Here is a 26,216-nt window from a genome sequence, read left to right on the forward strand (position 1 = left end):
AGCGCATAGTATGCCCCTTCCCCAGCCGCAAAAGGAGCTCTGAAATGGAGCTCCTTTTGCAGTTTGCGTCGCTGGGCAAGGACACCCCTTTCCAGGCCTTTTGCCGCTTCCCCGCAGCCTGGAAAGCGGCGGATCGGGGCTTCAGAGGCTGCCTCTCTGGCCACTGAGGCCCCAATCCGCCAGGGAAAGGGGCAGGTACAGGCCGCCGCTTTTCGGCGGTCTGTAACATGCCATAGTTTCAGAAATTGGTAATAGGAAGGTCAGCAGAGAGGAAGTGACCCCTAATTTATCTATGCTTCTTATGATCACCTCCACAGGAAATACTGGTGAAGTCTCCATTACTCTGTTCTTAGGGAGCCCATCACAATACTGCAGTGAATGCCCAGTACATCATGTTTGGTCGAGACACCTTCATCGTTGATGGTTCCTCTAACAGAAATGCTAGGCTTTGGGCATCAGAAAGAAAATTTATGGACACCCTGGAACAGGAAAACAGATGGCACCTGAAAAAGCCATCAACACTAGTCTATTCCAAGTAAGTTTTCCTTCATTGTTATTTCTTTCAAACTTCACTTCTATGAGAAACTGGATCCAGAGATGTCTTGTGTGAGTTGAAAAGCTATCTCTGCTGGCAAAAGATTGCCCTAATGAATCACTTCCAGTTTCTGGTCTTGCTGCAGCCCATCTTATGCCATCTTACACTGTTCAAGGCAGAACTTAGGCTGTTACTTGCAAGTAATAGGCCATGGCTATGTTTCTGAGTCTCCCAAAAGTAGTTAATTACTACTGAGCCCTGGTGGCACAGTGGTTAAATGTCAGTACTGCAGTTTGATCCCAGGCAGAGCTCCAAGATCCACTCAGCCTTCCATCCTTTTGTAGGTCGATAAAATGAGTACCCAGCTTGTTGGGGACCATTGGCTTACACATTGTAAACCACTTAGAGAGTGTTATTCACTGATATGTGATACAGAAATGTACTTGCTATGGCTATTGCTATATAGTGGCAATTTTTTATAAGTAACTTAGTTTTGAGAACTGGGAAAGATAACAGTAAAAGAGTTGTTAAAAAGCACCTACATGCTAAATGCTACTGGCCTGTAAAACATATCTCTCCCTATCCAATTCACTGATGCCTCAGTACCTACAAAGGAGCATGAGGCAGAGCACAGGCCAAAAAAAAAAAAAATTAATTGGATTTTTATTAGGGAAAAAAAACCATTCAGACCATCTCTACAATAAAAAAGAGAGAAAATACAAACAGACTAACAAACAAATGAAAAAACATAGACACAAATTGCACCTATACACACGGGCATCATTTCCTATCTAGAAAACTTAGACATCTACAATAATTCAATCACTCTAGACATAACATTTTGCTTCCTTCCTGTTTTCAGTAGGGTGTCAAATAAATGTCATAAATATACCTTTTACTTAGCTCACTCTAATTTTCTACATATAGTAGCTCTATCTTATATGTGCATTGGATCTGTCCAGACTGATGCCTTGACTAGTTATTCTTTTCTTTTTTTCCTCCTGGATTTTCTATATTGTTGAGCATATTACAAAATCATCACAATTATCAAATATCTAAATCAAAACTTATAGATTCCTACATATACCTATACTTGATTAGTTTAGTTGCTTAACATAATTTGGTAGGAACTACTAGGGCTGCGTTCTCTTTAACATGCAGATTTTATGCTGATTTCAGGTAGTTATACAGCCTGCCCCAATCCTTGTCAAATGTTTCTATTGGTGCATCTCTTAAGAGTAGTGTTAGCTTGTCGCATTCCATCCAATCATAGAGCTGCACAGGCCAAAATTTTGAGCATATGACCTTCTTCCTCTTCCACAGAGTGAGGACACACCCAAATAACATAAAAAGTGAAAGTTACACTAGAAGAAAGGAATCATGCCATTGTTAGGTGGCAATCACTATGTAGCTTATTGCATTCTCTATATTTTTATCATTGTAACCCATCCAGATTCCTTCTGACTGGGCGGGCTATAAATTATTATTATTGTTGTTGTTGTTGTTGTTGTTATTATTATTATTATTATTATTACCTTAATTCTACCTTCATTATTCAGAAGGGATGTGTTGGATTTAAAGCTGGAGTCACCAAGTAGTGACTAAAAGGAAGTTTTTATTTCCTTCTTTTACTTATTTTGACTAATTTGATCCAGTTATTGATTGGGAACCTGGAGAAGCATGGAGAGATCATGTCAAGTTTGTTTAGAATAAAAGTAACAATGGCTTGTTAAAGGGAGCTAGATAAAACTGATTACCAGTGAATTAAGGTATTGTAAGTACTGTACTTAGAAAACATTACTGGGTAGGTTCTCACAATGGGTGGTACCTTGGAATCACACCTGAAAGTGTACAGGATATTCTTAGAGTTAACACAAAAATAAATGTCTCAGACTTTTTAAAAACATATTTGATTCCCTGCCCTCCAACAGTCTCAGTAACGTTACTAATGCCAAAATCTCCTTAATTATGTTATATTCTAAATGATTTTTGTATGCCCACCATTTCACTGATGGATAATACGTCCACTTTGTGGTTAGTTGTTTTTGCAAGGGTTGTGATAAACCCAGGACACATTTGCCTCATAGTCTTTGTGATCGTTTTTGCTTTTATAAGATGCCTCTTTTGAGCTGGGGCTCAAGAATATCAACTGGGGGCTTAGGAATATCTCGCTTTTCTTTATTTTTTATACTTGCCTAGTTCTGTCTATCTTCTTATCAATAGAAGATTGTAAAGGTATCATGCATTTCCAGAGCCATCAGTGTCCTATACAAGTACAACTGTCATTTACAAGCAAGGGCCTTTGATCACAGTCTTTTCAGCAAAACATAGGAGGACCATGTTTTATAGCTTGTGAAGGTTTCTTTTGAAAAAAGAAACACACACTAAAAACATCCCTTTCTAAAAGTTCAAACAAAGATTTAAATTCAAATGACTAGTTAACCCATTATTTTCAAGCACCCGAAGGTCCCTTGGAGTGAGATGTCCCACAGATTGCTATAGCAGAGATCCAAGAGCCAGAATTTCACTCTGAATTCAAGCCCATATCACTTCACATTTCTTTTTCCAAAATGGCTTATAATTTTTGTGACTGGCATTTGAAGTGTACTCTACAGATATGGGATCACTGTATTCTGTCTCCAGTGGTAGCCAGGTAAATTGCCACTATTTGTGCTAAACAGAATTTAGGCCCAGTACAGATTACCAGTTTGCGGTGGCCTGGGACCAATTCTAGGGTTCCGGAGCGCACAGCATCCGCACGCTCCGGAACCCTATCACGCAGCGCCATCTTTGTGCTGGCATCCACATGGTGCATATGTCGATGATGTCATGCACGCACTGCATTCAAACAGCTTGGTGCACTCGTGATATCACTGTGACACCCCAGGGTGCAAATGGCATCTTGGCAGCATTGCGGGAAGGAGCTCCATTTCGGAGCTACTTTTTTGGGGTGGATCGTTGCCACAGCTGTGCAGTTGCTTACAACAACGATTCAGAGGAGTTTCTCTTAATCTGTACCAGGCCTTATTCATCTTTGTATTTAGTATATCTGGAGCACATAAAGGATCCACTGAGTCAAACTATTTTGAAGAAATACAGACTATATTGTACCAGCAGATCACATTATTTGTTTGTTTATTTATTTATAAAAAAGAGTGCACATATGCTAAGAATATATTTTCAAATTCTTAACTCATAGAAGAGTCTTTATTTTAAAGAAACAGAAAGTAGTAAACCAGATAAGTAGGGAGGAAAATCTATGCACAGGCTTGGATGGAGAATTTCAAATGGATGATCAAAATGCTCGACCAAGATGTAACATAACATGGACCTATTTATTGTGCCAGAGTTTTTAACCAGTGTTTCATAAAGTGTTTGTTCCTTCCATCTTGAGAGGTTCTTTCATCTCAAGATGAAGGAACAAACACTTTATGAAACACTGGTTGAAACTCCCTGTGAACTCCCTGTGAAAACAGCTAAGACTCTGCATCTGTAGTGTCAATAAACCAAGCTTGTCGTTCATCCTAAGTGCTCTGTGTTCCTTCCCATGAATTCTGTTGTATCAAGGAGAAAAGAGCTCCATCTGTTTACAGAGTGAAAGGTCATTTTAAGAAAATGGTGACACCAAAGCATTCGTGAACACATGAAGTTTGGATTAAGTCCATCATGGTCAGGCAAAACCCTCAAAAATAATTTGAACACAGAGAGGAATCCATTACCTTTCTCCCCCTCCCTTTCTTCATGGGAAGCCACATTAGTTGATGACTAGCCATTCTCTTTCCCTTTACTGGTGGCAAAGAAATACTTTCCTGAGTATGGCAACAAATAGTAGCTACTTCTCACAAAGGGAATAAAACCTAAAGGCTTTCCTTTTCCAGGCATAGGGCCTCTGTGTCTGTTTGTTTGTGTTTGACAGATTCATATCCTGCCTCTCTTCCAGGAATAGGACTCACAACACCTTATATTTGTTACAAAATAGAGCAAAAGGTAATCATATAAAATAAAAAAACCACAAAAATATAAACCACAATTTAACAATAATAGAGATGGGGGAACACATAGCCTTCCAGATGCTGCTGGGCTGCAACTCCCAGCATTCCTCATCATGACCAATCGTGGCTGGGACTGATGGGACTTGCTGTCCAACAATATTTGAAGGGGGGGCATAAGTCTCCCATATTTGACACATTAGGAAGTTGGTGCTACTTGAAAGAGGGCAACCCTCCCCTGCATACCATCCAAAAACATCTCCCTTGCAGACATTCCTGTCATGGAAAGCAGGCTCTGTTTTTTACATATTGGTTGCAAGAAGCATAAAAGAACAGAATCTGATGTTACAAAAGTTGCTGACAAATGTTACAGCTCAATGTGCAGGTTAGTGCTGTCAACTTGATTTTATAAATTATTTCTTCACAATCCAAGGCATGGATCAAAGCAATGCAAACAATGAATGCAATGACACAAGACAAGGAGCCAGAATTTGCAGTGCAACCTCAGACTAGGATCTATACACATGGGAAAGAAGTAGAACTTTCTCAATCAGCGAAGCAGACTAGGCTTCTTTTCCTCTTAATAACAATGGACTGAAAATATTTTGGAATTTCTGCAAGTTTTATTCTAATCCAACAGACCCAGTTCAGCATATAGCTTTCACATATGGATCAGTGCAAAATGAAACAGAAAGAAAAGCAGTTAAATAAAATGTGCAATGTAATCTTTCATTCCTTATATCTAAGTGCTATATAGGAATTCACTGCTTTCCATCATGTATGTCATTCTGTTTGATAAGGCATATCCACATCCTTATAAAGTTTTTACCAAATCTAATTTAAAAGATGATTGCATATACAGTGGACCCTTGTTATACGCTGGTGTTTGGTTCCGAGATCCCCCGTGTATAACAAAATCCGTGTATGCTCAAGTCCCATTAAATATAATGGCAGAGCAAAATGGTGTCCCTTATTAAAAATGGAAAATCAAGGTTTGATCATTGAAATTTATACTTTTTTGGAACATTTTCAAACCGTGTATGCTTGAATCCGTGTATAACAAATCCGTGTATAAGAAGGGCTGACTGTATTAAGATTATTAAAATGATTTTTGATTTGAATGAACTTTGATAAAAAGGTTCCACAAATCAGATCATATATTACAAAAAAAAAACCACAACCCTAAATGTTAAAACAAACAACTCCAACAAAACCAATAAGCATTTCTTAAAACCCATAAACAGAAGGCATACTGAGGTTACATAAATGACCTATGTTTCATACTGCTGAGAGTGCAGTGGTCTGACTGAAAGACAAAAGGTTTTAATTTTTACGTGTGTTGTCTGTGACAGTTATTATCTGTTAAAAAGCCCTGTGTTCTATGTCCCTGTATAATTCATCTCAGCAACATGCCTCAAAGGTAGACCATTACTATCTCCATTTGATGGATTGATAACTGAAACTGAAAAATTGCAGCTTGTCTAAAATTATCGAGTGATTTTAAAACTGAACTGGGATTTAACTTAAGTCTCTGAGATTCAAAGCATTTATCAACTGGCTCACAGCAAGTCTCTTTCTTTCTAAAATATTTTTTAAATTAACCACAGATGGAATTATTTATAAAGCACAAGCTGCTCCTTCTGTAAAATTCCTCATTATCAGATGTTGGTTATACTTATACTATTACTTTGCATAAAAGGGAATACGTTAATTTGTTAAATACAGCCACACAGATGTAAGACCACACTTTTAGGAGCTATGGCAGTATTTCCATGCTCCAGCTGAAGCTTAGTGTATTCCACGTTCATACAGAATCATTATCTGCTATATTCCTAAATCTGAATTTAGTCTTTTGGCAAGCAATAATAGCACAGAGGTTATAGATGGGATGCAGGTCTCATTTATCCCAACATCTGCAGATGAATAGACATTCATTCTTTACATATTTGGCCTTAGAAATTGCTGTTTGTTTCATTGTTGTTGTAGTTGTGTGCCTTCGTGTGATTTTTGGCTTATGGTGACCATAAATTGAACCTATCATGGTGTTTTCTTAGCAGAATTTGTTCAGAGGGGGCTTGCCCTTGACTTCCTCTGAGACTGAGAGAATGCAACTTGCCCATGGTCATCCAATGGGTTTCCACGGCCTAGCAGGGATTTGAACTCTGGTCTCCCAATGTCCTAATCCAACACTCAAACCACTACACCACACCCATTTGACTGTATGTAACTGTCCATACTTAGACCCCAATTTTTCTCCATCCTTTGCACTAATCTACCATAAATTCATATTAAATTAAATATCAAGTGTTCCTAGTTTCCTTTCACTTCATAGACTTATCATCCCAAGTCCTACATCTATGTGTGGCCTTCCATTTTTCCTCAGATTTACCTACATTGTCTTTCTAACTTTCAGGCAGTCAGGTGTGAACATTGTGTCACATTCCCTGATCATTTAGGAAGTTAGCACCCAAGACTGTACAGAAGAAATATCCTCCTTCACTCTGTACTCCTTGTTGTATAGTCTCTTCCAGCCTATATAAATTTGGTTAAATCATGTGACAGGAAGGGAAACTACTCCTATCCAATCTCCTGGCAGAGGCTCAAACCACAAAGTACTCAAGGGAAACCACAGACTTCAGACCTGACCACTTTGGCGTGGGATCAAACTAACCTCTAAGGGAGGCATAGTTTATTACAATGAAGCTAAACTCAGTGGCATCATGCATCCCTAACTTCACCAGAAAAGGTACTATTTAAATGTAGAACACTAAAAAAAAAAAGGGGGTAACTCTTCTTTTAGCGAAACTGCAGAATGGATATAATTAATGCTGATACCCTAATCAGATTCAGAGATCACTCCAGAGGCTTTGAGTTTGAAGAGATTTGTTCACTATCCACATAAGTACTATTAATGTTGCCCTTCTTCACTAGGTTCCTTCTCCTGATGACACTGTACTTGACCCAATGAGTAGTGAATTTTGTTGGGGGTTTTAAGTGGTAGGTCAAAATTTCACTCTCTTGGCAGCTGGGTGCTGTAAGAGAATGAAACAGTTCATATTATCCTCATTACAGCCAACAGCTACTGTGGTTGCATTTTTGTTATGACAGCAGTGTTAATTTTTGGTTTGCCCCATCAAATAAGATATTGCAAAATGAAAAAGCCACACTGTTCCTGTTGTTTTCACAAAATCTGCTTGTTTTACAAAATCCTTCCCTTTAAAAACTATTTCACTTCAGTTCATGCATTATGTGGCTGAATTGCTCCTCTTCCAGCATTTCCATTCAGCTGAATTCATTTAATTTCTTGCTCAATGATCTAGGCCAGTGGTTTTCACACTTTTCATCCACATCAATCATAGAAACCCTATGCAAAGAGAAAATTCTAGAGGAATGAAAGTGGGATCCAGAGTGCATGCTCAGGTTTAGTATGGAGCCTGGTCAGAAATGTCTGAAAGTGTCCTGTTTTAAATTAGGCAAACACCAAAAGGGTGTGTACATCCCTAGCCCACAAAGGCTGGCCAGGGGAAGATCAGGCCAGTCCCGAAGTGATACCAATAAACATAAAAACAGGAATGTAATCCAAATAGTGCAAACTCAAATGAAGCAAACACTCCTAAGCCAAGTCTAAAAACCGAGGAAATCTCTCAAGAGCAACAGACACCATTGGCTCTATTGTCTGCAGCACCAGAATGGTTGAGCTTATTTACATGTGTGTGCCTTCAAGTCAACTGTTGACGTATGGCAATCCCATAAATTTCATAAGGATTTCTTAGGCAAGGAGTACTTAGAGGTGGTTTTGACAATTTCTTCCTCTTAAATACAGCCTACAGGCACCTGGTATTCATTGGTGCTCTACCATCCAAGCACTAACAAGGGTTCATCTTGCTATGCTTCCAAGAGAGCTACCAGGATATTAGCACAGCTGACCTCATTAACTCTGCATAGTTTGAGTTAAAGCAAAGTTAGCATATTTAAAGCAAAAGAGAGCATTTCTGGCATTTCTGTTCTTGGCATTTGGGCTGTCAATGTATGACGGGGGCAGAGATTGCATCTCCTCCTCCAAATCTGCAGGTGCTGCCTGGGATGAACCAGGCCAGCCTCTTCTAATTCCTTCTTCATCGGAGAAGATCTCCTCCAGGTAAGGCATGACATAAAGCATGTTCTGTAACAGAGCACAGAGGCAAGTCATTGACTAAAAGGTGAAGTGAGAAAAGAATTCAATGCAATGTTACTAACTGCAACATTAATGAATCAACGTATTGGGTTATTTGGTCTCATTGCTTGTTCCTTTTTTAAAAAAGCCCACCATAGTCTTGATAAGAGAATGATGCAAAACATTTAAGAATTCCTGTCTCTAAGGAATTTTAAAAATACCCTTTAGCTTTGGGAGGAAAAGGACAAAACATGGTTCATTGAATCAACACATTAACTTTGTTCCCACACATTACATTGCCTTTGAAATGTAACGTAGATACATGAGTGTAACAGTGTAATTGTTTACTAATCTCAACTCATTACAACAAAGTTCTCTCTCTTTTCCCTTCTCCTTTGGGGCTCCATAGTGCAGGGGAAGATGCATGACAGCAGGCAAACCATTTTTCAATGATTTCCCAACACTATGGATCTACTGCCTAAGAAATACCAGAGCCGTTCTGAAGAATCCTAGGATTCTCTGGAACAGAGTTGAATAATATAAGAAAGTTATGGAACTTTAGCATATATACTTTTTCCCCCTGTTGGATTAGAAGCCCACGGAGTCATATTCGAGGTGAAAGGAACGAGAATAAAAAAAAGAGGATGTCAGCCAAGCAGCCAATATTTGAGGATGGGCAGCTCTTCAATCCCAGCGAACCTCTCAGAAGTACAGAGCAAAAGGCTGCTGAGATTTCAAAACAGAAGAGTAGCAATAGCAAAAGTGCAAAGAACAGCGAGATGAAGCCTAAGGACCAACAGCCACAAGGTAGGCAGGAACTTTTTGGCACATGTCTCTGGGAAAATGGGCCCACCCTGGATTGATGCCTCACTTTCCATATTGTAAATATATTCAAAAAAATGTTTAGTCTAAAGAGAGAATGCTGAAAGGGAATTGGTGACAGTCTTTCTGATCAAAATGTTGCCTTAAGGTTGCTGGAGGGACAGTTCTACCCCATGTCTTGAAAATGTTACAAATCCCATAATCTGCCAGTCGGCATATGATCAATGGCTCTGCTGGCTGGGGGATTCTGGGCACTGTAGTCAAAACAAGTAAGGATGCTCTGGAAAGGCAAGAAACAGAGACCTCATGCAATAGGACCAAAGATTTAGTTTAGTCATGGGTGGTGGGGTGGGGCAGAACTATCCTACTATTATGATCAAAAAATATGATACTAAGCAACACTAAGGAAAATATTATCATAGAATCACAGGGTTGGAAGAGGCCCTGTGGGCCATCAGGTCAAATCCTTCTGTTCAGTGCAGGTTTCCCCACTAAAGTATCCCCAGGAGGTAGTTGTCCACCCTCCTTCTGAAAACAACTAGAGAAGGAGATCTCACCACATCACCAGGCAATTGGTTCCACTCTGACCTGCTCTCACTGTAAAAATGTTCCTTTTAAAGCTCAGTCAAAATCTACCTTCCTGTAACTTAAAACTATTAGACCTGGTTCTACCCTCTTGTCTATATCCTTGTTAAAATGAAGTGCTCAGAACTGAATATAGTACTTGAGATGAGTCCTAACCAAAATCCAGAATGTAGGGGGACTGTTAGTTCCCTCCGCTTGCAAACTTTACTTCTATTAATGCAAGTGAAGAAAACATTTGCCTTCTTTGCTGCAGCATCACACAGCTGGCTCATGTTCAGCTTAAGATCAGCAATAATATAAAATTCCTTTATGCGTGTAGTACTGCTGAACCAGATATCTTATAACTGTGCATTTAGTTTTTGTGTCCAAAATGTAGAATTTTGCATTTGTCTCTGTTGAATTTCATTTTATCAATTTCAGCCATTTTCTAGTTTATCACAGTCTTTTTGAATTCTTTTCCTGTCTTTCAGTGTTAGCTATTCCTCTCAGTTTTGTGCCATCTTCAGATTTGATAAGGATTCCCTCCACCCCATCATCTAAATCATTGGAAAAAATATTGAAGAGCATAAGCCCCAGGACAAAACCTGTGCCAAGAGCCTGGTGCTAAAGGGAAAAAGCTAATTAGATGAGCATTATAATATCTTGTCCAGGAGCAGTAGTAGTCATTAGTGTTCATCTAATGCACGTATATATGAACAAATTAGACAAAGATGTCCCTGCAGGGCCAAAGGAGTGGAGAGGAGACAGTGAAATAACCATGACGCTGCCCAGTTATGGGTAAAACAGGCCGCATCCTTTATTGACTAAGGCATACACGAATTTAGCATGGTATAGAGCAAGGATCCAGGATTCTCAATGCAATCTCAGATCAAGATCTGAATCCCACAATCTGATTCTGGTTTCAGACCCAGGCTCACACTTTATTGCTTTCAGAGGTAAATAACAGCTTGTCTAAAAACCAAACATCTTCCGCTCACCTCTTGCTTGCAAAGAGTTGAGGGAGGAATGCAAGCCAAAGATTCCCAACATCTGTGCTAGGCCAACTTGTTATGAAGTACGTGCACTGCATGTCTCTTTCTCACATCTTCCCTATAATAACAGAACAAAATGTGCAGCATGACATCATTGTGCTTTGAGTTGCCCTGCTCTCTCCTTCCCCCACCTTCTCCCGGTAGCCCAAAGCAGCAGCCACTGAAACTGAGCATTGTGCAAAGGGAGAGAAGCGGAGGAATACTTTGGACCCAGTATTCTTCTCCTTAACATGTCACTTTGCAGCCAGATGCATGGTATGATGTTGTGTGTACAAGTTAATCAAATCCCAGAGTGGAATCTATCCCAGGCCTAAAAAGAATAAAACAGCATCCACATTGCAATCTCCTCTCCACCCCTGAATCCAAGCCCTGGCAAAACACTCGGACGGCAGGGTTATAAAACAAGGAAATGGCAGGCAGTGGCCACAGAGCAGCATTCCCCGAACCATTTGGGAGTCAGGAATGCAAACTCCCCATCCAGATTGCCAGCCTTTGTTCAGTCAAAACCCTCATGGCAGCCAACAGGCAAATATTTGAAATATTAGACATACAAAACAGTAGGATTTCACCCCAGGATGGAGTTAGCAACAGATGGTTCTAACAGGCAGACAGCTTCCTGTGACTGCCAAGCTCCTCAGTAGATTGCAAAGGCCGAACATATTGCTAAGGAACTGACTAGGACCAAGTTGCCCTTTTCAGTTCAGGAATGCACAGCTGCAAAAGAAAGAGAGAGCAATTTGGGTTCATTTTGCAGAATGTGGTCTCCAGTGATATGAATTTCTTATAAACTGCCATAGGCATACATTACAAAGTCTCAATAGCAATATTCAAATCTAATCCACACATACACAAAATTGTGTGTGCTGCCAATGTCTACTAGGCACATAAAAGCAAACTAATTAAGCACATACCAAGCTCTATAGCAATAGAGGGACACTGCCTGATAAAATGACTAACTGAGGAACACAGAGAAAGAATATCCATAGAGTACTTGTACTGAATCTCAGCATATAACTTTGAGGGGAAAGGAGTTCTTTCTGAGATTCTTCCTAGTTTCCAAATGCCTTTTGGCCCATATCTTGACATGTAAATTAACTGGACAGGTATGTGTTCAGTGCCAGTCTCTTAGGTTCTATGGGGTCAAGTTATAAATGAATGCTGCAGTTAATAAAAAATTTAAGTTTGTGTTTATGTAAACATTTTTTTTAAAAAAATCCAGCCGTTATAGTGTCTTATGTTATATGGAATCCAACACATATTCAGTCTCCCAGAGTTTCATGCATGCACACCAACATAGCACTCACTGCTGTTTAACAGAGGTCAAAGGTCTAAATAAATGTACACTTCTCCTCCACATTCGCTGGGGTTAGGGGCACAGGACCCCCATGAAAGTGAAAAAAATGCAAATAAATAAACAGCACTTTTTTAACCTGAGAGAACACCTCTCTAGGAATTTCTAGGTCCTCTGTCAGACCTCTGTGGTCAACATCTGCCAGAATTTGACCACAGAATCATGTTGCAGGACCTATAAAAACCTAGAGGAGTGTTTTCTCTAGAAATCTTTAGGTCCTCCAGTACAACTCTATCGTCAACTTCCAGGAGAATTTCTCTCGAGAACCTAGAGATTCCTAGGGAGAGAGCATATTAATCAAATCCACAAATAATCAAATTTGCAAAAGCCAAAGCTGCAAATGTGGAGGGACAAGTGTACATAATGCAAATTTCAATAGAGGAGAATTTACTCTCCCATCTGTCCTCAATCTGTACATTAAAATCACATCAGCTAGTTCAAGGTGACAAACACAGCTCCTCTCCTCTCCAGTTCTCTCTCCAAACTGAATTGATATGTACTGCCCCTTCTTTAGGGTTTCCCCACCCATAGGGCTAAATCTGAGTTACACCAGCAACAAGAGGTTGTGGTTTCTATGTTAGTGGGCCAGTGAATATGCTCAATTTTGGTCCAAATTGTAAAGAAGCTATCCATAGTATTGAACTCTGGCCCCAAAAGTGCAAAGGTGAGCAAGAAGAAGAGTAGACCTGAGAGGTTTACATGAAGTATTAGCTGGGCATGACTACCACAGATGGAGGATGCCCATATGAGAGTGGGAATATGCCTGCTCTTCCTACTTTCCCAAATTATCTTTTTTTAAAAATCAGCATAATGAGCATGTTTTAAAACTGACAGGTGCTTTTATTGCAGTATATGATGGAAGAAGTAGCAGTCCTGGTTAAAAATAAAATGTCCCTACCTTGCCAAATATTTAATTCAAATGTGCTTGAGACAGACACATGAAAGTAATGAAAGTAAAATCCCCAGGTTTCTTCCTTCTGGTCTGCAGTCTCCTGAATGAAAGTATCTGTAGGTGGGGGGCTGAAAATGTCAGGCCCTTAAGATGTTGTCAGTCTGCAGCTCCCATCATTCTTGCCTTATTAGCTGGAGCTGAGATAAAAGCTATTGGAGGAAAGCATATAGGTTGGTTGGTTGACTTGGACTCTAACAAGATTGAGAAAGTCACAGGTCCCCATCATTGTTGCAGATGATTTGGGAGAATAAAACTGTTCTTGGGTGAATGTTCATGTTATGTTTGGTTGTGCCTTAATGTCAGGTGATACCATCCAAAAAGTAACGTTTGCATCGTTTGCTGAAGTTCCCCTTAAGCTTTATCCAGGAATTATCCATAACAATACTGAAATAACTACTTCATATATTTTATGATGGTAAAAAGTATTCAGCTCTAATTGTTGGATTAAATGGAAGAGATTATGCCCAAAATATCTTCCAGATACTCCCAAATAGAGAAGACGCATTAAATAACTGGGATTTACATAAGTCTAGGCTCACCATTCAATAATTTGTTGAATGGGTCTATGCAAGTTAGGACTGCCAATAGGATTCAGGCCAGGGCTCCTAGTAATACTTTCAAGATGCATGGTCATAAAATGAAAGTTTTCATGAATGGGTGAGAAGCTGTATCTATAGGATATACTGGCAAAGTGTTGTGATGGAGAAAGCTCTATTAGTCAGAATATTCTGCTTAGAAATCCCTAGGACTCTTGAACAGGTTTAAAAGTTTTTAACCAGAAAATAAATATTTATAGCAGTTGCTATGCCAAAATCTTCAGGCATCTCAACTTTCTTGCTGTTTGCAAGTCTATGAAGTCCTGTCTCACCATTTATGGGTTCCAGTGATGAGGAGACCAGAGACTCACTCACTGGACACCACTTCTCTCATTTCCATGTCACTTCTCTCCACCATCCTCCACTCTTTGGTGGGCAAAGGCCTGCCACAGAGAGCCTCCTCTACTCCATAGGCTCTTATGCAGTTTAAAACCCTGATTGTGTGAGTTTGGGTGACAGATACAGAGCAAAGGAATCAGGATGTGTTGTTCAAGGCAGCTCACAAAAAATAGAATGGACACAGGTAAACACTGACACACAAAGTTAAAATACATTAAACAATGGAACCAAATGCAATTTTAAAGCATATCCATTAAAAAGCTAAGGAATGTGGACAATACAGCACAAAATTAAAATCCCTTTCCCCACAAGCAGCCAAGCCCCAAAGGCCTGTCGAAATAAAGAAGTCTCCACCTGCTGCCAGAAGGACAACAAAAAATGATCTAGTCTGGCTGTTCTGTGTAGACCTAAAGTGTCTGTCTTGACTGGTTTTTCTGATATCCCAAACATTTTTAAAGCACTGTCTCACTGCTAAAGGATAGGAAGAAAAAATCTTTCTTTTTTTTAAAGAAAAGATAATTAGAATGCATTAACATGAAAGCAAAAGCCAAACTCCCCCTCCTTTTTCCCCACCCTTCTGCCTAACTAAAGCCTTAGTACAGATGGCCTTAAATTTTGCTTCCAAGTCTGTGAGTCACCTGGCCAGATCCCATATTTTGTGGGTTGGTTAGAAAAGCACAGCCCCCACAAACATGTGTGTGAAAACACAGATTAGTGCTGTATTCATGCTGCTATTTGGAAGGATATATATCAGCCCATGTCTTCACTATCAAAAGCAAAACCATCCCCAGCTGTACAAGACAATATGCTCTGCCATTTGCACACAGCATATCACTAGACTGTGTCTAGAAATGCTCATGTCCTCTTCACCAAGTAAAGCTGTCCTTTCTGTAAGCAACCAGTGGGAAGACCAGTACTGGGTAAATGGGGATGGGGGGGGGGGCTGAATCTGATCAAATGAGAATGTGTTTGTGCAAAATGAAATTATTTCAAACATCTGGACAAAACTATTCTTCTTCTTCTTTAAATGCTTCATACTCCTGAAAGGCATTGTTTCCTCCCCAAAAATAGAAAACTCCAAGTCATTTCCCTTCCCCTGCTACCAACAAGAAGGATTGCTTTCATCAGAACTAAAGAGCAAAAAAGACACTGGCTTTTTGGATGGGCTGGATGATTGATTTTGAAGAGAAATGGCAGTGGGAGATAATCTTGGGCAAAGAACATCTGTTGGCAGGATGTTTTTATTTTATTGTCTTGCAACTTCACCATACAGCTGTGGCTTCCTTCTCAATTAGGGTAGTGATTCTGCCCCATGTTTCAGTCTATACTTTATGGGAGTCTTCCAAGGTGCTGCTGAACCTTTTTGGGAGATAGGGTGGAGCACCTTGGCGACCTTCTTTACAGGAGATTCATTGACATGGAAGCCACCAGCTTGAGGATGCTAGTGATTCATGCAATTTACATCACATTTACTCTTTTTGCTCCCAAGTAAGTAAGAGCTCTTTCAGGTAACAGATTATTTAGATTTGGGAAAAGAAGACAAGTTTAAGCAACCTTTCCCTTCATCTTCAGGCCAGACTCTTGGGACATCAGATTGGTAATGGTGGAATAAAAGTATCCATGAAAGATCCTAGCAATGTATTTCTTGCTGTGTTTGCTTAACATTTCATAAATGTGTAAGCAAAGTCACCATTCAGGCACAGCAGGGGCTCTCAAATGGTGGGGCAGGACCCCTAGGGCAGGCATGAGAGTTGAGACTTGGAGGCTCTGATCCTTCATCCTCCTCTGCCTCATCATCATCCTCATCCCAAACTTTTTGTGTGTATAATTTACACATGCCTTGACTTAAATATTGAAGCTACTTAAATAAAACTGTTCTAATTTGAATGATGTTATTTCTTTATAATATAATATATGTTAAAATATGAATATACATGAATATGTGGGTGAAAACATGAACACTAAATAAACAAAATATTTTTATTAATATGCTACATCAAGGGGAGATGCAATGTCCACATGTAGATGTTAAAAAGGGGGGGGGTCCCAAGAGTAAAAAATTTGAGTATGGGACATTTGGTCAAATCCAATGGTGCCCTGAGCATAATTTTCAGTACTGACTTTAGGAAGCTATTTCAATTGTTTTGCTGGGTTTTGGAGCTGAACCTCTAGGGGTGGAGAAACATACGCATTTTGTTTTGTGGTGAAAGCCACATGGTAAGAGGATAACCATTAGGAGATGAAACTCAGCCCAAAACAACTTGCCTTGGGTGCGTGCGGAAATCCAAACTTACTTAAGTATATACAGCTTTGACAAGTAAACAGTCCCCTAACATATACTTACAGATCTGGAAAAGATATATAAGTGGCAAGCAGTGGGCAAGTTATGAATCTTTAACCTGAAAGTCTTTGGCCTAAATCCAGTTTGTTAAGTCCCAACTAAATTAAATCAATTGAAACAATGGAGTGCTGACTTACCAGGTTCCCACTGATGAAGTGAGATTAACCATTGAATTTAGGATTTTATCATGGCATTCTTGTGACAGGAATGCCTGGGATATTTTTTTTCATGATGGGTCATTCATCAAAATGTAATGAGTGGAGGTCAGTGGTAGAAAATTTAGAGGCTGCAGCTCCAAGCGTTTCTCATCTTTGGCAAACACTGTCAGGAGTTGCAGTTTGACAGTATTATGAGGGTCAACCAATGCCCACCTTGCACTGAGGGATGGCTATTTCATCAGGGACAGAATAGAAGAGGCCTCCAGAAAGCTGAGGATAAAGAAAAACAGCTTGGAGTAATTGCCTCACCTTGCTTGTCAGATATGGGAGTCTGTAGAAATGCTCATGTGATAATGTTCCAGCTAAGGGCTTGTGTGTGTGTATGTGTGTGTAGTATAACTACACAATCCGCTACTATATTTTCTTCCAGTCTAAAAAGCTAGAATCTTCTCTGCCTATTGGTTGCTGCCACCTCCCTCCATCTTCCTTTTCTTTCTCCTTGCAAAGAGAAACCCAGTAGCTGCATCCTGTGTCAGAAAGAAAATAGGCCTTGCAGTAAGACTTACTTGCCTAATCTTTGGAGCCGATTCTCTAGGAGGGACTTGTTGCCTGACAGCAGTTCAGAGTAAGAGAGAGAGAGGAGGCAATGTGAGTGAGCAAATGCTTCCTTCCAGTTCAAACTAGACATGATGTAAAAGTTTCATTTGTAATTATGTGGTTTAAATATAATCATCATCATCATCATCAACCTGGCAAAGGGCTGATCTCTGTCATGGCGTCAGTGGCTGGCGAGACTTAACCCTTCCCCTACCACAGTGACCAAAGTTGTCCCCTTGAGAAGTCGCTGTTGCCTCCAGGAATGAATGCCAATTCATTCATTTGCCTATCTAGATGAAATAATTAGAGCTGGGCACATCCAAACGTGGGAAACTTTGACTTGCTTTAAAGCTTTAGTTTAAAAAAACAAACCAAGATTAAACTAGAGTCTGAACATACCATGCTTACCCAAACTTAGATGTCATTTTCCATCTTTGGGCATCACAGGGAATTATGGTTTGAGTACCGTATTTTCCGGAGTACAAGATGACATTTTGACCCAATAAAATTGGGTCAAAAGTCGGGGGTCGTCTTGTACGCCGGGTTGAGCCCAGCAGCTCCACGGCTGGGCATGCACGCTCTCAGGGCCGCCGGCTTTTCAGGCCTCCGGAAGCCTGGGAAGCCGGCAGCCGGCAGTGTATGCGCACGCTGGATTCTAAAGGGCCTCCAGAGGCCCCTTGAAGCTGGCACGTGTGTGCACGGCCAGCTGCCATGCTACTCAGGAGGAGGGTAGCCCTATACGGTGAATATATGCTAACGTCTATATTTTCATCTTAAAAGTTGGGAGTCGTCTTATACCCCCGGTCATCTTATACGCCAGAAAATACGGTAACTCTGGAAGTGAAAGCTTCCAGTCTCTTCCTTGCAGCTGAATTTATTTTATTTTATTTTATTTTATTTTAGGGATTTATATCATGCCTTTCTCCCAAAATGGGATTCAAGGTGGCTTACAATAATTTTAAAAGATAGACCTAAAACATTGATTACAAAAGCTAAAAAAAATATTAATATTAAAACATAACTTAAAAACACCATAGTTAAAACCAGTAAACACTAGTAAAGCATTAAGACAGCAATCTACACTACACCAGTAAAATTCATCCACCAAAAGCCTACTTAAATAAGAATGCCTTCAGCTGCTGGTGAAAATAGAGCAGGGAAGAGGCAGAAGGAGAAGACACACAGGAATGTGCTTGGGTGACAATATCTGTGACACTCCAGATATTTCCACCACCCTAACCAGTGGTGTCAGATTGTAGGAGTTGCAGTCCTACAACATCTGGAAGACCATAGTTGCCCACCCCAATGTAACTAAAAACCATGGTTTTTCATTATAACTGAACTGGACCTGTATCTCTGCATATGGTGATTAGTTGGCATTCCATAATGAGAATCCAGCTTGATACCATCTTGCCATCAAAATGGGTAGAGACCACTGCTTTCTTTAAATTTAGCTAGCAGTTGAGTGTCCCTTATTCAGAATGATAAAAATCTGAAATATTATAAAATCCAAAATTGTCTATATGGTGGCTCAGATAATAACACTTTTGCTTTCTGATGGTTCAGTTTCCACAAACTTTGTTTCATGCAAAAAATATTTTTAATATATTATGTATAAAATTAGCTTCAGCCTGTGTTTATAAGGTCTATATATCCTGTGTAGTCAATCACCTTTTGCATCTGTTTCGTTTTTTTCTGATTGAATCAGGCCTTTGCAGGCCTCCCAGAAGAGGATATTATGTCCAGAATCCTATTAAGATTACCCTGTTTAATCAGGGCTTCCACTAGTGGTTCTATTTCTTATAGTGTTGTGTAAGGAAGTATCCAGTACCTCTTTGAACCAGTGGTTTGCTTAACAGTGACACAGCTGGCAGATTATGCCCAGGCACACTTCTGCACCACCCTAAATGGCTATGGATGGGCTGCAGGAGTACAGTGGAAGACTCAGTTATGCTGCTACCAGGCTGGCTCCGCCTACATCCATCCACTCCCTTAGCTGCCTTCCTCAGCAGTCTAATCTCTACATGTGTATTATTACTATTAAGCTTTATTTATATAGCGCTGTAAATTTATACAGCGCTGTACATACAATCTTTTTAATTAGATGGTTTCCTGTCCTCAGGCTTACAATCTAAAAAGACACAACACAAAAGGAGAAGGGAATGGTGGTGAGGAAGGGGATCAGGTCCAGCATTTCTTCTCTCCCTCTGAGGCCTGGACCAAGGCAAGTGGACTGGAGGGAGGGCTCTGCTTCTTAATCTAGGCCAGGCCCGATGAAGCTTGCCCGGCCTTTTCACTCCCTCCCAGGCCGGATGATGACAGTTGGCATGGAGAGAGGGCTCTTTTTCTTGAGGTTAACCCTGATGGCGTTATACACTGGCAGAATATAACACTCCACCAGCTTTATACAGGATTGTGGTCATTATTAATTGCTGGGTGTCCTTTGACCCAAAGGCTAGTTTAGCACCCATTCAAATGGGTGTATCTACAGGGATACTTGCCAGTGATTACCTCCTGCTAGGCTCAAAGGCTATTGTGATAATAATTGTTTTTTTTTTCCATCAGTGTCAGGGAAAGCTCCTGTAGTGGGGTTATTCCTCCCATTCACTCTGAAAGGCAGGAAGGAGTTTGTGGAAGCAACCAACAGGAGGAGCAATCCACAAGTCAATCAGTCTTGTTCCTGCTTCTATTCTGCATATTACTTCAGCCAGAAGGGTTTTGGAGTTGGGAGCCCTGTTGATATATAAGGAATTTTGCATTTTCCATGATAATTCAGTGGTTTTGAGGCTGGACCCTTTTTTTGTACCTATGGTCCCTTCATTTTGTCTTCATCCAGTCAAAGTGTTAGAGAAAATCTGGCACATTCTGGGTGCTTGTCAATCCCTCTAAATATACATTGAGTACCTCAGACTTTCCAAGTACTGGATCAGATGTTCATATTCTTCCAAGCATTTCAATAGGCAAGAAAGTCTCCTAATCCACCTTGGTAAGATGGATCAGGCCCTGCATCACTATTATTAGCTTACTTGCTAATTAGCTTACTTGCTGTTCACCACTATGATCCTTGGAATAGCGGTATATAAATAAAACAAATTATTATTATTATTATTATTATTATTATTATTATTATTATTATTATGTGTTACTCATCTTCTGGAACTCCACTGTCTGGGGCAGTTGTCACTCACTCCACATGCACTGCCGCTACTTCTGCTGCTCTATCCACTAATGTTCCTTGCTTCAATGTTTGTAGGGCAGCTATTTGGTTTTCCTTTTCCACATTTGTTCTCCACTACCATTTAGATATCTTTGCCTTAGCAAAGGCTTCTTTCAGTAGACATATACTTCCAAGGAAACTCCTTGTTTCCTTCTGGACCAGGTCCGTAGCTAGGCCTTTAGGGGCCCAAGGGCAGAAAGTAGGGCTTGGTAGGGTGGAGCATTCGCACACTCATGAGTCCTACTGTGCGCTGAGGGTGCCATCTTGGCGCACCACCATTTGCCCCCCCCCCCTTTGGTTAGGGGCCCTGGGGTGGTGCCTCAATTGCCCTGTTGCCCCAGCCTCACTATGGGCCTGTTTTGGACATACTCAGTTCATCCCACCCAGTAGATGAGAACCCTTGGTATGCCCCACTAAAGGAGGATTCACCTTCACTGCTGGAAAAAGAACATTGGACTTAGCTCTGAAATTTTTGTTTTTACCAGTGGAAGGAAAAACACCCTTCCCATCCAGAACTGAGACGTCCTCTTAATACTGGTGGGGAAAGGGAGACAGGTCATATTGTGTCCATTTCCCCCCTCTTCCTTCGATCTTATTCCTCTTCTATGTTTGATTCCTGGCTTGGCTGTAACATGAATTGATAGGTCCTTACAGGTTGCTGCCACAAACATCTTCTTGCCTTTCAGGATGACTGGTTGAAACTACCCCACAACAAGATGTTTCCTCTTCCACTGCTGAAAACAGTGTAATGTTCCAATGTTCTTTTTCCTCTGGGATTTATACTGTAGGAGATAGCAGCTTTTGAGATCTTTAGGAAATCTTTCTGAAATCATTAAGAAATAGCTAGTTTTGAGATCTTAATGAATTTTCCACTCTGATAACTTCTTGAGTCAATATGGCAAATGAAAATATAGACAACTACAGTTACCTTGAGTGAGCATGACATAGTAGTTTGACTACAACTCCAGAGACTGGGGTTTAATTCTCAGTGTGACCATGGAAACCCATAGGGTGACCTTGGGCACATCATATGCTTTCAGCCTGAGAGGAAGGCAATGGCAAACCTCCTCCGAGCAAATCTTGTCAAGAAAATTTATTTATTTATTTAGAGTATTTATATCCTGCTTTTCTCCCAAAATTGAATTCAAGCTGCCCATGATAGCTTTGCTTTAGGGTCACGCTAAGTCAGAAATGACTCGAAGGCACAGAACACACACAGACAGAGAGTGAGTTATCTTGGAAGTGTTAGATTTGGTGTGACTGAACCCATGCACACTTGGTACATTTTTGCCTCCTAATATGAAATTGCCCCAGAATATGTTTACACTACAGCCTTGTGGCTGTACAAGTACAATTCCTCCCCAGAAAGTAACAATTTGTTCTTTACATATTGCCAAGGAATCACAAATAACTTCCTATAATGTGAAAAAAGTTTTTTTTAAACCACCCTGGAAACCATTTGATGGAGGAATAACTAAGTTATGCATTCTTGAATGTCAGTCAGACAGTGTGAAATCAATGACACCTAGATGGTGTAATCCATGGAGGGAAAATTGAGGCCTTTGTGACCTTGTCAATAATGCAGCCAGACACACTTTCTCATCTCACAGCTAATTGATATGCCTGAGATGAGTTGGGGAAAATCAGGGGAATTATGCATGAGACTAGAGCTTTCACTGGTAGACTGTTTACATCCATTGTCTTCCAGACAATGTTTACCTCTCAAAAACATGGGTGGAATGCTCAGCTCCTTGGCCAATTGCATTTGAAATACAGGTAGTCAAACTATCCTCCCCTGCTCCTGACTGATTCAGAATGAGTTTGAAATAGGCATACATAGTTTTCAGTAACATAATCATGTCCCACTGCGAACTTCAAAATGCATCTGATGGTGAGGTCATCTGCAGCATGTTCCCAAGGCCCATCAAGAACCATGAAAACTACAGAGCCCTGCAATCATGCTACAGTTCCACTGCAGACCAGCAGACCCATAACTTGGAGTGAGATAACTGTTTGTTTGTTTGTTTGTTTGTTTGTTTATATCCCACTCTCCCTTCTGGGATCTAGGCAGGTAGCAACAGTCCAGTAAAACAGATATACAGACAATAATAAAATTTCCCTAATCCCCTTAACCTGCCCTCCTTCTGCTAAAATTGCACATAAGCATCAAGATAAAATACAATATCCCCAGTACAGTGTACTTAGTTACAAATTTTGTAACTAAGGATCGACACAGGTCGAATTATTCCAAGAGATCATCAGGAGAGGCGGTGAAAGAGTAATGGTTAATTCAGCTGGAGGTTAATCTGGAAAGGCCCGCTGGAAGAGATCCGTCTTTATTGCCTTTTTAAATGCCTCCAAAGATGTAATATGGTGGATCTCTTCCGGCAGGTCATTCCATATTTTAGGAGCGGCAGCTGAAAAGGTCCTCTGGGAAGTCACCACCAGCCTGGTTTTCTTTGGCTGGAGTAGGTTCCTCCCAGAGGACCTGAGTGCACGGAAAGGATTGTATGGGAGGAGACGTTCCCTCAAGTATGCTGGACCCAAGCCATGTAGGGCTTTATAGGTAATAACCAACACCTTGTACTGAGCCCACAAGCTAATAGGCAGCCAATGAAGAGATTTCAATATATAATAGGGTCGAATTGAGCTTTACCTATGACCAACCTGGCTGCCATATTCTGAATCAGTTGCAGTTTGCGAACGTTGCACAAGGGTTGCCCCATGTAGAGCGCATTACAGAAATCAAGACAAGAGGTTACCCATGAATGTACAATCATTTCTTGGTCCCTCTGCTCCAGGTAGGGTCGCAGCTGGCGTATCAGCTGAAGCTGATAACAGGCACTCCTAGCCATCACATCAACCTGGGAAGACAGCTGAAGCAACGAATCCAGAAGTACCCCCAAGCTGTAGACACAGTCCTTTAGGGGAAATGTGACCCCATCCAGGACTGCTGAACAGATCTCCATACCCAGTGCAGGGTTTCCTATAGCGAGTACCTCCGTTTTATTTGGATTCAACTTAAGTCTATTTTCCCTCATCCAATCCATTACAGACCTCAGACTACTGTCTGTCTATCCTCCTCCTCCTTCAGGCCTGAATTCATCTCTGCCCCATGATTCTCTTAAGAGGTAATATATAGAGAATTCACTCCTGCTGTCTGTATCTGAGATCTCAGTGTGTGTATGTCTTCAAGTCACTTGTCAATCCCCCTGCCCCATAACTTCAAGGAATACTCAGAAGAGGTTTTACCAGTTCCTTCCTCTGAAATACATCACATACCTTGCCCTGCCCCTCCTATGTTAGCTTGGTGCCCTAGGGGCAGTCACAGTGTGATCCTGTTGCCAGTCCTGAAGTAAGTGTCAATCAGCTGTCTAACTGACATGGAATAGGCAGGTGACACTATTTTGCTCCTCACAGGAGGACAGCAAAATCTCTTTGGCCATCCCAGCACTGCTGGCACAGATGAGTATGGGCCCGTATAGACAGGCCAAAATAAAGCCGCTTCTAGTCTCTTTGGAGGTATGCTGTTTAAATGACACACACAACTTAAGAGGCCAGAAGCTGCGCCAAAGTGTGGTTTTGGCATGGCTTCTGGCCTCTTAGGACGCACGCATAATTTAAACAGCATACCTCCAAAGAGACCCAAAGCAGCTTTATTTTGGCCTGTCTGTATGGACTCTTAGTGTCAAGGAAAGGAAAACAAGGTCAGCAGTAGCAAGACCGAAGATCTATGGACGAGAACAATGTCATGCTGAGTTGGACTCAAACTTCAGTGTGGTCTGCAACTAACTTGTCATGGTCTGAAGAGAGTTGATATTTCCAACAAAACTTCAGTGCCGTTGCCAATCAAATACCACAGATAGATGCAGAACTCAGAAAGTGAGGATAAGTTTTTCATCTTCTAATTGGGACAGAGAGCAAAAAAGGGGAAAGAGATCCCTGAGGTTTACTACAAATTATTGTCAGTGGACATGAATGGAGCATGATGGGCAGTTAAGATAGAATCAAGAGAGTGGCCATCATTTGCTGTGAATACAAAAAAGAAGAATTTAAATTTTCCAAACTGCTATTAAATGCTGGTGGACACAGGTGATCTTTTCTTTCCTTAATTAGGCTTATAACAGCTTGAATCAATATTAACACATGCAGAGGTCGGTGAATAATTTCCCACCTACAGCCAATATAATGATGTCCCAAAAGCCAACAAGGCATGAACAATGTTATTTGGTTGCCAGAAAGATTTATCAATATAATATAGTGGTGTGCTTCCTCTCTTTCATTTTCTTTTCTTCTTTCTTCGCAAGCCACAGAATGTGCTGCTGTGAATGACAGCTCACTATGGGAGCCCAGACCATTAAGACGGCAGTGTTTTTAATTTGAAGATTTGGAGGTGAACTGGCTCTTCTTTAAGAGTCTGTTCTAGGTCTTTGTCTGTATCTTTGTGTCCACCAGTGATGGGAAGCTCTGTGGGAGCATTTCAGAATTAGGCTTTGTGTGAGAAAACTGTACTGATGAGTTGTGACTTTTTAGAAGTGTTTCCTTAGAAATATACAGATGGACCAGGTGGAAAACAAGAGGAACACAAGGCATTGCTACCCCTATAGATATACCAACCCCCCTCCAAGTGGTAAGTGTATCCTTACATTCTCCCAAGACAGCATGTCCTCAGCCAACTACACAAGATCAACATATTTCTTCTTTTCTGGCCCAATTAAAACCATTATTTTTATTCCACAATACATGAAGGAACCAATGTATGGAGGTCTGGAGATCTGCACATTTTGACACATCAATGTAAGGACAAATTGTACCTCATGAATGGGTTTTTAATGGCCAAGATGAGGGCAATCTGTGGGTACTAGGGTTCAAAATATTAGTTTTACTGGGTAGCTGCTGTAGCCAGGATTGCCTTTGCCCAGCTTCAGTTGGTGCACCAGCTGCTACCCTTCCTCAGAAGAGCAGAACTGGCCACAGTGGTTCATGCCTTAATTAGTTTCCAGTTAGATTACTATGATGTGTTGTACATGGGGCCTGCCTTTTGTCACACTGTTATCAAGTGTGTATTTTAGAAACCATATAATACTAGTTTGACAAGAACTGCAGTGGCTTCTAGTTTCCTTGTGCTCAATTCAAGGTGCTGGTCTTGATCTAAACATCCATGAATAGTTTTGGACTAGGATATCTCCTCCCATATGAGTTTGCCCAAAATCTAAGATCCCTCTTGTGTGCCCTACCCTCCCATGAGGCTAGGGCTTTTTCTGCAGCAGCGCTCTGACTGTAGACTTCCCTTTCAAGGGAGGAAAGGCTGGCTTTGTCCCTTTTGAGTTTCTGGTGGTGCTGTTTTGCTCCTCTGACTGTTTTTAATTATCTGTGGTTTTCAAACTATTTGAAAGAGGAGTTTTAGTTTGTTTTGAAATGTTTGTTATTTATGTATTTAGTGTTTTAAATGTTTTTATCTATTATATAGCGCTATATAAATAAAGCATAATAATAATAATAATAATAATAATAATAATAATAATAATAATAATAATAATAATAATAATA

General features: G+C 40.6%; 2 protein-coding genes across 2 annotated transcripts in view; one reads left to right on the forward strand and one right to left on the reverse strand.

Annotated features, from left to right (window-relative positions):
• Positions 1-26,216, reverse strand: part of MAP2K6 (mitogen-activated protein kinase kinase 6) — a 1,063,669-nt gene that overhangs the window by 475,394 nt on the left and 562,059 nt on the right. The gene's annotated exons all lie outside the window — the stretch shown is intronic.
• Positions 1-26,216, forward strand: part of LOC121921527 — a 36,255-nt gene that overhangs the window by 1,771 nt on the left and 8,268 nt on the right. The window contains exons 2-3 of the mRNA XM_042449741.1: positions 318-535; positions 9,270-9,484. Of these exons, the coding sequence (XP_042305675.1) occupies positions 393-535; positions 9,270-9,484 (358 nt within the window). The 5' untranslated portion in view covers positions 318-392. The remainder of the gene's footprint in view (positions 1-317; positions 536-9,269; positions 9,485-26,216) is intronic.

This window comes from Sceloporus undulatus, chromosome 2, assembly GCF_019175285.1.
Source record: "Sceloporus undulatus isolate JIND9_A2432 ecotype Alabama chromosome 2, SceUnd_v1.1, whole genome shotgun sequence".
Classification (NCBI taxonomy): domain Eukaryota; kingdom Metazoa; phylum Chordata; class Lepidosauria; order Squamata; family Phrynosomatidae; genus Sceloporus; species Sceloporus undulatus.